The sequence below is a fragment of the Myxine glutinosa genome, chromosome 2 (assembly GCF_964187855.1).
Source record: "Myxine glutinosa chromosome 2, kmMyxGlut1.1, whole genome shotgun sequence".
In the NCBI taxonomy this organism is placed as follows: domain Eukaryota; kingdom Metazoa; phylum Chordata; class Myxini; order Myxiniformes; family Myxinidae; genus Myxine; species Myxine glutinosa.
The window spans coordinates 127576339-127590456 of NC_136262.1; the positions used below are offsets into that span (position 1 = coordinate 127576339).

At 43.6% G+C, this 14118-nt stretch overlaps 1 protein-coding gene across 5 annotated transcripts in view; it reads left to right on the top strand.

Annotated features, from left to right (window-relative positions):
• LOC137421285 (receptor-type tyrosine-protein phosphatase delta) overlaps nucleotides 1-14118 on the top strand; it is a 638902-nt gene that overhangs the window by 555826 nt on the left and 68958 nt on the right. For all 5 annotated transcript variants that reach the window (XM_078771624.1, XM_068107181.2, XM_068107180.2 and 2 more), the window contains one exon: nucleotides 13381-13569. In XM_078771624.1, coding sequence (XP_078627750.1) covers nucleotides 13381-13569 — 189 coding nt within the window. The remainder of the gene's footprint in view (nucleotides 1-13380; nucleotides 13570-14118) is intronic.

A 14118-nucleotide genomic window follows, 5' to 3' on the forward strand; every position in this document is an offset into this window, starting at 1 on the left:
GAAGTCAACTCAAGGTCAAACTTCAAAAATCTTCAGTTTTCATCTGAAAAATAATAAACTTTTATCCTATTGAACCGAGCTTTGATTAATGTTGTCAATTTAATGATACTTTAAGATAGTATCCATGGCAACTATTTTTGGGGTGGGGGAGGGTTGGAATTTTCAAGTATCGTGTTCTGCACGACGTCTTTCTTGTTTGTTTGTCTGTCTTTTTGTGAACAAGATATCTTAAAACATTGTGGACAGGTTTGGCCAGAATTTGGTGGACAGGTTGGGTATGTGACACCAACAAAATATTTAGATTTTGGTGAAGCTCTGAATCTGGATCCAGATCATATAATTTTTTATGTGATTCTTCACCATTAAGTGAAAGGGCTAAAACGATATATAGCCCAATATCTCAAAAAGTTGTGGACGGATTCGGACAAAACTTGGTGAATGCGTTGGTTAGGTGACAAGAACAAACGATTCGATTTTGGCTCATATCCGAATGGAGATCCGGCCTATCAGTGGGATACAAAACGTAAACCGTTGAGCCTGGCGGAGGTATGCTGTCTTCCAAGTGCGATTTCACTTGATGATTTAACTGAAGATGGCAGCAGCAGAATGAATTCGGAAGTGTACAGAAACATTTTGTCTACCTATGTACAAGAAAATGCCTCAAAACTCATTGGGCAGCACTTCACCATGCAGCAAGACAATGACCCAAAACAAACTGCCAATGCAACAATGAGTTCAACAGGGCTATGGGCGGCACCATAGCTAAATTTAAAATTCCTGCACCTTCATTTGAGTAGCCTATGTCAGAGTGGTGACCTGTCCACCATTATTGCCTTCCAAAATATACTGTTTTTTGGCAGAGCCAACACATTATAGTGGCATGGTACATTAATAAATTAATGAATGAATAATCCTTCACTTATGTAATCTTCTTCATAATCTTGCAATAAACTTCTTGTAATAAACCCTAAAGGATGCTTAATCACAGAAGGCGTTTGGCCCATCATGTCCAGGTGAATTCCACACCCGAACAATTCCAGCCACAACTCAAAGTGATAATTTTGCAGCTAATTGCAAGTCCATAACTTGGTAATGCCACCAACACACAATAGTCGTACACTTTTCGTAACCCTAACACTAACACTAACCCTAACCCTAACCCTAACCCTAACCCTAACAACTCGGCAATGCTACCAACACACAATAGTCGTACACTTTTCTGGAGATAACACATGAGATTTTTAAAATACCCACAATCTAACACAGAGTGGAGAACCCGATTTACATCATCATTCACAGGTTTTCACATTCACATCATTCAATTCAATTCAATTCATCCTGGTTTCAATTCACATCATTGACTTGCCACAAGTTTGTGTGGAAAGGGTGCCCGGAGGGCATGAATGGTGTTGGTGTCCTGTTTTCTGAGGAGTTTGTAGACAGTGTGGTGAGTGTGACTGAAGTGAGTGATAGGTTGATGATGGTGAAAATGATGATTGGAAAGCTCTTGGTGAACGTCATCTCGGGATATGCTCCGCAGGTTGGTCGGAGCGATGAAGAGAAGGACAAGTTCTGGTGTGCAATAGAGAAGCTGATGGAAAACGTGAAAGATGAGGAAGTTGTTGTGGTTGGAGGGGACCTAAATGGACATGTGGGAAGGAGTATGGACGGTTTTGAGGGAGTTCATGGGGGTTATGGATATGGTGTGAGAAATGGAGAAGTTGAAAGGATTTTGGAGTTTGCTGATGGAGCTGATTTGTTGATTTGTAATACTCAGTTCCAGAAAGAGGATAATAAGCTTGATACATACACGTCAGGTGGGTCGACGACAACCGTTGACTACCTCCTGGTGCGTAGGTGATATAGGGGGCACCTCCGGGACAGAAAGGTGATCCCGGGGGAGGAGGCTGTTTCACAGCACCACTATAAGGGTGAAAGGTGCGAGGAGAGCTCGGCGGGTGAAGTACCAACCGAGAATGAAGGTGTGGAGGTTGAAAGAGGTGACAGTAAGGGAGGCATTAAAAGAGAGGCTGAGTAGGGTAAAGGATGATGTGGTTGAGCTTGAACGTGTTTGGATGTCAATGAAAGATAGTCTGTTGGGAGCCGTTGGTGAGGTATGTAGATGGACAAACGGACCACCGAGGCACTCGGAAACATGGTGGTGGGATGATGAAGTTGGAAAGAGGATTGACGAGAAGAGGAAGAAGTTCAAGGAGTGGCAGAAGGCGAAGGGTACGGGAGCAGAAAAAGCAGAGCATGAAAGTTATAAGGCAGCCAGGAAGGCTGCAAAGAAAGAGGTAGCAAAGGTGCAGGAGGCATGCAGGAAAATGTTTGGAGAACGCTTGGATTCGGAAGAGGGTCAGAGAGCGGTAATCAGGATTGCAAAGCAGATAGCGAAAGAGAGGTGTGATGTGATGGGGGTGAGTTGCTTGAAGGATGAAGTGGGACAAATCGTTGTGGACCCAGATGGAATTAAAGGAAGATGGAAAAGATATATGGAAATGCTGTTGAATACAGAGAATGAATGGAATGGCAACATAGAGAATAACCCAGTTTTAGGACCGGCAGAGAAGATAACTGAGAAGGAAGTTGAGGAAGCGACAAAAGCAATGTAGAGTATAAAAGCGGGAGGGCCGACGGGAGTTGTGGGAGATATGTTGAAGGCAGCAGGAAGTTGGGGTGTGAAGAGAATGACAGAGACCTGTAATCTGGTGGTGAAAGAAGGCCGCATTCCAGTGGATTGGGAACTGAGTACCCTCATCCCTCTATACAAGGGGAAAGGTGACCCTCTGGAGTGTGGTTCGTACCGAGCGATAAAGTTATTGGAGCATGGAATGAAGGTATTGGAAAGGGTGTTGGAGAGGAGGATAAGGAAGAAAGTGAAGATCAACGAAATGCAGTTTGGATTTATGCCAGGAAGAGGAACGACAGACGCGCTCTTTATTGTGAGGCAGTTGCAGGAGAAGTACATGGAGAAGAGGAAGAAGTTGTTTCTTGGGTTTGTTGATCTGGAGAAAGCATTCGATAGGGTTCCACGTGAAGTATTGACATGGGCATTGAGGAAGTTAGGAGTGGAGGAATGGTTGATCAGAGTTGTGATGGCAATGTACAAAAGAGCGCGCGCGCACAGCTGTAAGGACAAAGGACGGGAACAGTGGTGAGTTTGAGGTGAAGGTGGGAGTGCATCAGGGGTCGGTACTAAGTCCACTACTATTTGTAGCTGTGATGGATGTGCTGGCTCAGAACGTAAAGGAGGGTTTACCATGGGAGTTGTATGCAGATGATCTGGTTTTGATTGCGAAAAGTATGGATGGACTGAAGGAAAAGATGAACAAGTGGAAGGAATGTATGGAGACAAAAGGTCTGAAGGTGAATATTGGAAAGACGAAGGTGATGGCTAGTGGTAAAGCATGTGGTGAGGTGGAAAGAACTGGGAAGTGGCCCTGTGCTGTGTGCAGGAAGGGTGTCGGAGTGAACTCCATTCAATGTACAATGTGCGCTGAGTGGGTTCATCAAAAATGTAGTGGTCTGAGAGGGTCATTAACCAGTGTGGCAGCTACATTCAAATGTAAGGTGTGCACAGAGGGAGCTGCAGATGGAGGAAATGTTGAGTTGGATCTTGGAGACGGCGTGACGCTGGAAGGTGTCAAAACATTTTGCTACCTCGGAGACATGCTGAATGGAGAAGGTGGATCGGTTGCTAGAGTGAGATGTGCATGGAAGAAGTTTCGGGAACTGAGTGGCGTGCTGATGTTGAGGGGAGTCTCGTTGAAGCTGAAGGGAAAGGTGTATGCTGCATGTGTGAGAAGTGTTATGATTTATGGGAGCGAGACATGGGTAATGAATGTAGAGCAGCAACGAAGGCTGGAAAGGGTGGAAATGCGAATGGTTCGGTGGATGTGCGGAGTATCGTTGAGAGAGAGGAAGACAAATGATGAATTGCGAAAGATGATGGGAATAGAGCCTGTGATTGATGCTGTGAAGAGGAACAGGTTGAGATGGTTTGGTCATGTGTTGAGGAAGGATGAAAGTGACTGGTTGAGAAGAGTGATGGAAATGAATGTGGAAGGAAGAAGAGGATGGGGAAGATCGAGAAAGACTTGGCTAAAGATGGTGGAAGAAGAAATGCGGGCAAGAGGGTTAACAAGGAGAGATGCAGAAAATAGGGCAAAATGGAAAAGATTGTCATGGGGACCGCAAGGCTAACCCCCGCTCTCGCAGGGAAAATGGCCTTAAAATGCATGTTGTTGTTGTTGTTGTTGTTGTTGTTGTTGTATTAACAGGACATCATGATCTGAGATACAGTATGTAACACCTCTTGCTTACACTGAATCCACAGTCTCTAGATAACACATAACATGGCAATTGAGCTTTTTCAGATCATCACTATTCCCATTTTTCTGACAGTTTTATACATTTTCGACTTTTGTCGCTTGACTATGACTAAAAAAAAAAACACCTTCAGAGGCCATTTTTCCCCGCAAAGCGGGGGTTGGCCTTTTTCGGGAACCGTGGTTGTTGTTTTTCGGTCCCCTTTTTGAAGCAATGTTTTACGGCCGAATGCCCTTCCTGACGCCAACCCTTTTTGCCGCCTTTAACGACAAACAGGGAATTACCAGTGAACTGGTACTCAAGTGACTAAGTAACCACATTTGAATAAACAGGAACTTAGTAGAATAATAATTGTTGGATGAAGCGAAAGCCTGTGGGAGTGCCCTTTGGTTTGAGTTTTCGGTGTCATGGGAAGGGCATGGGAACGTTAACAATAACATCGAACTCCATCCACAAGGTATACAATGGAGGTCAATCAAGGTCAAGTGTTGATCAGCACCAAACAGGACAGGATTTGCGTCTGGTGCTTTTAGAGAAGGCCACCGGTGTATGAGCGTTCACTCAGAGTGTAGAAAAAAACATCTCATCAACTTGGTGTTCACTCTTACAAACCACCGGTGCATACGCCCTCCACCGGAGCGCACCAGCGACCGAGATTGGATTGGGCATACGATCATGTCCACAATTTCATTCATGACCGGAGATCAGTTGTCTTCACGGGTGAGTCGTGGTGCTGTTTTCATGATGGCCTTATGAAGGGCTACACTCACAGGACATAGTGCAATGTGATCACTGGTGTGTTAGCCAGTTGCACAAACCTCCATTTTGTTGTGGTAACTTGACTGATCAGCAATATAGAGCTTGTTGGTCGTTTTGTTCTCCATTTTTGCTTTACTATCCTAATGACTGATAGTGCTGCTCATTTGCTCAACCTCAGTCCATTTTTCATTATGACGTCACATCAAGTCTCAGACCCTGGATCTCTTATGACATGTTATTTGGCAGGAGTGAACCCAACTCTGCCAGGGTGTTCTTCTCTTCCCGCCCCCCCAGAAATACATTCACAGCATTCCAAGACATTGCTGAGCTGTTTTTCATCAACTTTTTTGGCCCTTTGCATATTTTTGCTGATTGTAGTGTGTTTTGGTGTTTATGAACTCGGTATTAAATGAACAAATGCCATTTCATTGTTTTACTGCAGTAACATCTGCAATTGAGGGCCTTGTGCAAATGCATAGTTTACTCAAGCATGAGGGTTGGCAGGGGTAATTTATAAAAGTGCGAGGAAACAAAAAATATTCTACAAGGGATAACCATATGGAAATGGTCAACAAAGGGTTAACCACGTGGAACTGTTCCACAAAGGGTTAACGACATCGAAGTATTCCGCAAAATGCAAACGACGTCAAACTGTTTCACAAAGGGTTAACGACATCAAACTGCATCACATAGGGTTAACCACGAAGAACTGTTGCACAAAGGGTTAATCATGTCAAACTGTTTCACAAAGAGTTAATAATGTCGAACTGTTTCACAAAGAGTTAATAATGTCGAACTGTTTCACAAAAGGTTAACCACGTCGAACTGTTCCACATACGGTTAACCACGTAGAACTGTTGCACAAAGGGTTAACAACGTCGAACTGTTTCACAAAGGGTTAACCACGTCAAACTCTTCCACAACGGGTTAACTGCGTCGAACTGTTTCACAAAGGGTTAACCACATCAAACTGTTTTACAAAGGGTTAACCACGTCAAACTCTTCCACTAAGGGTTAACCACGTTGAACTGTTTTACAAAGGGTTAACCACGTCGAACTGTTTCACAAAGGGTTAACCACGTCAAACTGTTGCACAAACGGTTAACGACGTCGAACTGTTTCACAAAGCGTTAACCCTGTCCTATAAAGGGTTAACCACGTCGAACTGTTCATCAAAGGGTTAACCACGTCCCACAAAAGGTTAACCACGTCGAACTGTTTCACAAAGGTTAACCACGTCAAACTGTTGCACAAACGGTTAACCCCATCCCACAAAGGGTTAACCACGTCGAACTGTTGCACAAACGGTTAACGATGTCGAACTGTTCATCAAAGGGTTAACCACGTCGAACTGTTTCACAAAGGTTAACCACGTGAAACTGTTGCACAAACGGTTAACGACATCGAACTGTTTCACAAAGGGTTAATAATGTCAAACTGTTTCACAAAAGGTTAACCACGTCGAACTGTTCCACATATGGTTAACCACGTAGAACTGTTGCACAAAGGGGTTAACAATGTCGAACTGTTTCACAAAGGGTTAACCACATCAAACTCTTCCACAACGGGTTAACCACGTCGAACTGTTTCACAAAGGGTTAACCACATCAAACTGTTTTACAAAGGGTTAACCACGTCGAACTCTTCCACTAAGGGTTAACCACGTTGAACTGTTTTACAAAGGGTTAACCACGTCGAAGTGCTGCACAAACGGTTAACGACGTCGAACTGTTCATCAAAGGGTTAACCACGTCCCACAAAGGGTTAACCACGTCGAACTGTTTCACAAAGGTTAACCCCGTCAAACTGTTGCACAAAGGGTTAACCACGTCGAACTGTTTCACAGAGGGTTAACCACGTCGAACTGTTTCACAAAGGGTTAACCACTTCGAAACTGTTCCACAGAGGGTTAACCACGTCGAACTGTTTCACAAAGGGTTAACCACGTCGAACTGTTTCACAAAGGGTTAACCACTTCGAACTGTTTCACAAAGGGTTTACCACGTCGAACTGTTTCACAAAGGGTTAACCACGTCGAACTGTTTCACAAAGGGTTAACCACGTCGAACTGTTTCACAAAGGGTTAACCACGTCGAACTGTTTCACAAAGGGTTAACCACGTCGAACTGTTTCACAAAGGGTTAACCACGTCGAACTGTTTCACAAAGGGTTAATCACGTCGAACTGTTTCACAAAGGGTTAACCACGTCGAACTGTTTCACAGAGGGTTAACCACGTCAAACTGTTTCACAAAGGGTTAATCACGTCGAACTGTTTCACAAAGGGTTAACCACTTCGAAACTGTTCCACAGAGGGTTAACCACGTCGAACTGTTTCACAAAGGGTTAACCACTTCGAAACTGTTCCACAGAGGGTTAACCACGTCGAACTGTTTCACAAAGGGTTAACCACTTCGAAACTGTTCCACAGAGGGTTAACCACGTCGAACTGTTTCACAAAGGGTTAACCACGTCGAACTGTTTCACAAAGGGTTAACCACGTCGAACTGTTCCACAGAGGGTTAACCACGTCGAACTGTTTCACAAAGGGTTAACCACTTCGAAACTGTTCCACAGAGGGTTAACCACGTCGAACTGTTTCACAAAGGGTTAACCACGTCGAACTGTTTCACAAAGGGTTAACCACGTCGAACTGTTTCACAAAGGGTTAATCACGTCGAACTGTTTCACAAAGGGTTAACCACTTCGAAACTGTTCCACAGAGGGTTAACCACGTCGAACTGTTTCACAAAGGGTTAACCACTTCGAAACTGTTTCACAAAGGGTTAACCACTTCGAAACTGTTCCACAGAGGGTTAAACACGTCGAACTGTTTCACAAAGGGTTAACCACTTCGAAACTGTTTCACAAAGGGTTATCCACGTCGAACTGTTTCACAAAGGGTTAACCACGTCGAACTGTTTCACAGAGGGTTAACCACGTCGAACTGTTTTACAAAGGGTTAACCACGTCGAACTGTTTCACAAAGGGTTAACCACTTCGAAACTGTTTCACAAAGGGTTAACCACGTCGAACTGTTTCACAAAGGGTTAACCACGTCGAACTGTTTCACAAAGGGTTAACCACGTCGAACTGTTCCACAAAGGGTTAACGAACCTTATCACCACGGAATTATTTTTACATTAGGAAAGACAAGCAGACATAAGAGGTCATTTTAACAACTCGGTAAAATTAGCATTTATTAATTAGACCTCAGGGCTGCCATTCCTTGTGTGTATCCTATGGGTTTGTTATCCTTGCCTCGTCCTTTGTTTAGTAGTGTTCGGAAATATTGCATTAACGTTGTGGACGCAGCTGTGTACGTCCGTGCTGGCATTGTCCTGTCTGTCTGTGTGCTGTGTATAAGAGGGATCAATTAATTATGAAGTACAAGTTTATTGTCAGTTTTCTGTCCTTGTGATGGTGTCACTTGGGCCTGCGAAAGCACACGTCTTTCTTCAGGCGAGTGTGAGAGGGATTCATCTGGGATTCATCGGGCGTTTCAATATGGAGCATGCTGTCCTTTTTTTTTCTTGCATTATCTCAGGTTCAACGTGGAGCTACACACACACACACGCACACACACACACACACACACACACACACACACACACACACACACACACACACACACACAATTAATTGTACAGTATCGGTTGTTCCTAAACTTAAATATAAATAATTTAAAAGATTTCTGTAAATGATGTTAATTTCACAACATCCCATATTCAACTTTATTTCAATTGTAAACCTCAAACATAGTTTCTCCACCTAAAGCAAGAACCTTAACCTGTAAGCAACTGACTCGTTCCCCGACTGCATGGATCATCAGCTGAGCACCGTTCCTCCTCGAGGTTTCGATCCTTTTAGCCCAGGACCTCTCCAAACGGCGGATCCACAACCTCGATCATGGATCCACATCAATAGATGGTAAATCAGTAGATCCACAACCTCAGTTGCATCCAGGCAGTCAGTCAACCCATCAATGCAACATCACGTATTCCAACTTTACTCGCAATCTGATTTAATGTATACAGTCACGTGAAAAAGTAAGTACACCCCATGTAAAGTTTTGACTTTTTCAACATATTTCAACATACAGCTATTTGATCTTCATTTCAACAATATTGACAGATAAAGGTGATATAATACAACAAATATCATGAAACATTTACATTTTGTAGTCAATTGTATAATTTAAATAAACATAAATGCAAATTTCGCATGTGGAAAAAGTAAGCACACCCATGGCTCCAATAGGTGGTATTGCCCCCTTTGGCAGAAACAACCTCAAGTAGGCGTTTCTTATAACTGTCTACCAGTCTCTGACATCAACTGGGAGAAATTTTTTGGCCACTCCTCCATGCAGAATTATTTCAGCTGTGCGATGTTTGAGGGGTTTCTTGCATGCACAGCTCGTTTCAAATCCCCCCACAACATCTCGATGGGATTTAGATCCGGGCTTTGACTTGGCCATTCTAGAACCCTCAATTTCTTTCTTTTCAGCCATTCCTTGGTGGATTTACTGGTATGTTTAGGGGCATTGTCATGTTGCAAGGTCCACCCTCGGTTGAGCTTCAACTTCCCGACAGATGGCTTCACATTATCCAGGAAAGCACCAAAGCTGCCCCAAACCTTAATATTTCCACCACCATGCTTTACAGTTGGTATCAGGTTATTGTGGTCAAATGCTGTCTTTGGTTTTCGCCAAACATGTCTTCTGGTACTGAGGCCAAATAGCTCTACCTTTGACTCTTCTGTCCAGAGCACATTGTTCCAGAAGTGCTAGTCTTTGCCTCGGTGTTCATTGGCAAACTTTAGTCTTGCCCTGATGTTCTTTCTGGACAGCAAAGGTTTCCTCCTGGCACACCTCCCATGTAGATCAAATTTGTGCAGCCTCTTTCTAATGGTAGACTCGTGCACTTTGACATCAAGAGTGGCAAGAGCTACCTGTAGGTCCCGTGATGACATTCTGGGGTTCTTTGAGACTTCTTTCAGCATCTTGCGGTCTGCTCTCAGGCTGAACTTGCTGGGGCGGCCTGGCCTGAACAAGTTGGCAGTTGTTTGGAATCTTCTCCACTTGTAGATGATCTTCCGGACAGTCGAATGATTGATTTCAAATTGTTTGGAGATCTTTTTAAATCCCTTCCCAGACTCGTAGGCATCTACAACCTTCTTTCTGAAGGCCCCAGAGAGCTCTTTTGATCTAAGCATGGTGATGCCGCACACTTCAACAACAAAGAGCAAACCAAACTAAATGCCTGAGGTTTAAATAAGACAGGTTCCTCCAAGATCCTCTCTAGATGTTCTAATCATTTGCACCTGAGCTGGTGCACCTCATTCTAATTTTAGGTATTTGAAGTGGTGATAAATGTAGGGGTGTACTTACTTTTTCCACATGCGAAATTTGCATTAATGTTTATTTAAATTATACAATGGACTACAAAATGTAAATGTTTCATGATATTTGTTATATTATATCACCTTTATCTATCAATATTGTTGAAATGAAGATCAAATAGCTGTATGTTGAAATATGTTGAAAAGGTCAAAACTTTACATGGGGTGTACTTACTTTTTCACGTGACTGTACGTCGGGATATCATTTAGCAGTTAACAAATAATGTAAGTGTTAAATTGTTTTTGACTTCAGGCATGGACAGCCGGTTCGTGAATGACTTGGGGAACAAAACGGCTAATGGCAAACGATGAACCAATAAATTCCACATTCCTGTGTCACCTACAGACTTGAATTGACCGTCAGGCATTGACAGCAGGTTCGTGAAGGACTCGGACAAAAAACGTACCCAGTCTGAATGTTGTTATATCCAGTCAATGGCGAAACAGCAAATGGGGAATCCGCGAATGTCACGGATGGAAACCCTTCCATCAGTTCATCATTCTGCTTTAATCCCAATATCTCTATATTTTCATTCCAAACAGCATCATTCATCATTCCAATAACAAATTAATAATATATAGTATTAATATATCAAAATATAATGTTGAATCACGATTGTATTGAGATATTATCAAACCAGCAAACTGTCAACTGTTCACTTCCGGATTCGGGAGCAAGGTCCGTGTCGATCACATTTCAAAATCATAATTGTATTGTGGAATTTCTGAAACCTCCTACCTACCTTACAATACCAGCTGGGACCCCAAAACATTCCACAGAAGGTTGTTATATTATATTTCCTTTTAGTAAAATATGCAACTGTAATGGTTACGAAATGCTGTCCCCCTGTCATGTGACCATATCTTCAGCTGTGATTGGTGTATGCTTCTGCGGACATACGGACTGACAAATGCTGCTCTAGACGGCATTGCTCTACAGGCTACACAGTAAAAATAACATCATTATTACTGGTGGGGTCACCCGTGGGAATCCCACAGGCATGGAGGTGTATCGTTGCGATCGGTGCAGCCGTTTTTTGGTACCCGGGACAATAAGGGACACAATAAGGGATACTTTTTCTGGTCTGCACCAATGATCTCTCTGACTCTCTTGAAAATCCTCTCTATCTCTTTGCTGATGACTCCACTCTCTGCCGCTCCATACCTCATCCCTCATCCCTCAGATCGGCAGTCTGCAGCCTCTTCACTCTCTGCAGACCTGGACAAAATCACAAACTGGTCAAACAAGTGGAACATGTCTTTCAATCCTGACAAATCTCACACTCTCACTATGTCTCTCTGAAAAGACCGTCTGGACAACCCTCCCATCTACTTTCTCAACAATCCTCTCCAAGAAGTTCTGTCGCTCAAGCTTTTGGGTCTCACTATCTGCCATGATCTTTCTTGGGAAAACCACATTGCAAATCTGGCCTCCAAAGCCCGTCGCCGACTGGGCATCCTCCGTCGTGCAAAGTCCTTCCTTGGCACACCTGAGCTCCTCCCCACTTAAAAGGCTTTCATCCGCAGCTCAATGGAATACTGTTCTCCCCTCTGGGTCGGTGCTCCTGCCTCACACCTAGCTCTGCTTCACGCTGTTGAAACCAAAGCATTCAGAATTATAGGAATCTCCTGCGATGAAGCTACTCCAAGGGCCTCTCACTCACTCACCGCAGGCAGGTTGGTGGTCTTTCTGTCTTCTACCGACTCCTCTCTGGCCTTGCTCCCCCAGCTCTCTCTGGGCTCTGTCCCCCAAATATTCCTACAGGTCGCACAAGATCTGCCAGCAACCCTCTTATGGTTAAACTGCCAAAATCAAGACTTACTGCTCACCTTCACTCCTTCATTCCTCTTTTCTCCCGCCTCTGGAACAAACTCCCTCACTCTCTTCAATCCCACTCCTCCCTCCAGGTCTTTAAAACAGCTGTTCACCACCATCTCTGATCTTCCCCCATCCAAAACCTTGATCTTTTCTACCCCGGCTAATTCACCCCAGATCCACTTTTTAGAAATTCCAACTTCTTTCCTGGAAGTCCTTGCAGTGTACTTGTGTCTTATACCTCTCCCACCCCCCCTCCTTTCCGTGCGTCCTCCCCCCAAGCCCCCTCCCTCCCACAGATCTCCCGATGTCCCTACTCCCAAATATTGTGGTGTGTGCTTCCCCTTCTCTCCCCTCTTGTCTTCCGCTCCCCTTATTATATGTTTTATGTGTCTTTTTGATTTTTTGTGGGATAAATGTCTTCTTTCATGAGCTTCGATCCTGTATACAAAAAACAAACAAACCGTTAGGCGGGATTCTAAACCTGAAAATGCTGGAGACCAAAACTGAAATTGGATAAACAGTATTGCCTATTTCACTCCATAGGGTCCCAGGATTACCCACTCCAGGGTTATTGCTATATGCACCGACAATATTTCTGAATATTTCTAGTTATTACGAAACTTAGGCCCCTCCGCTACCTATCCCTTTTCAAACTTCTACATCCTCCACTAAATCCTCTGATATCGTCATCAGAGGTTGGCCTGGTACCATAGATGCCTCCAATGAATCACATGGTATGTGAGTGTTTAGTGTATCGGGATGGCGTGCACTTACGTGTGCTAAGTAACACTACATTTATGGATTGAGTTTGAGGGATAAATTAACTTCATTGTAATTATCTTGTAAATCGATAATGATAAGTCGATATAGCACCAGCCTGAAAATAATCTCTTCTTGTGTTAAAGTTTATCATGTATCCCGATTCGAGGGAAAAAATAGATTCTGTTCAAGTTGGAAATTTGAGTCGAACCTCTTAAGTTTACCATTCCTGTCCCATTTAATATACAATGTTCCTAATTCCATACTGATTTATATGCTGTGTTTTCCTCCATTGTTTTTGTCATTCCCCAGTGGAAAATGCTCCGGCAGGCTTCCCACGTATAGACATGTCCCCTCAGCTGAAAGTCGTGGAGCGTACACACACGGCCACCATGCTGTGTGCGGCAAGTGGACAGCCAGAACCTCACATCGCCTGGTACAAGGACTTCTTGCCCATCGAGCTGTCTGTTCCTTCCAGTAGAATCCGTCAGCTGCGCTCTGGTGAGCTACCTATGGAACGGGAGAGTTGGGCCTGAAGATGAATGATTGGAATGGTGGAGTACTGACCAAAAAGGCATATAAAAGGCCTCAATTGAATACTCTGTTTAATATCCAGTGCCTTTCAACCCCACCCCCCCCCCCCCCCCCCCCCCGTTTCAAAATTTTCACCTTTTTTAATAAATCAGGCTTTTTCAAACTTTATTTACACATCGTAACCCACAACTTCAAAGTGAAAAACAAATTCTACAAATTTCAGAAAAACAATTAAAATATAAAACAAGAATATCTTGGTTGAATAAGTGTCCACCTCTCTGAATAATAGCAATTGTAAATTAGCTCAGGTGCAACCAGTCACCTTCAAAGATCACACACCTAGTTAATTGGCCTCCACCTGTGTCAAATTGTAGTGATTCTGATTACTTCAGAATAAAATCAGCTGTTCCTATAGGTTTCCTCTGCTGGGTAGTGCATTTCACAGCAAAGACTCAACCATGAGCACCAAGGAGCTTTCAAAAGACCTCTCGGATTATGTTATGGAAAGGCACAAAT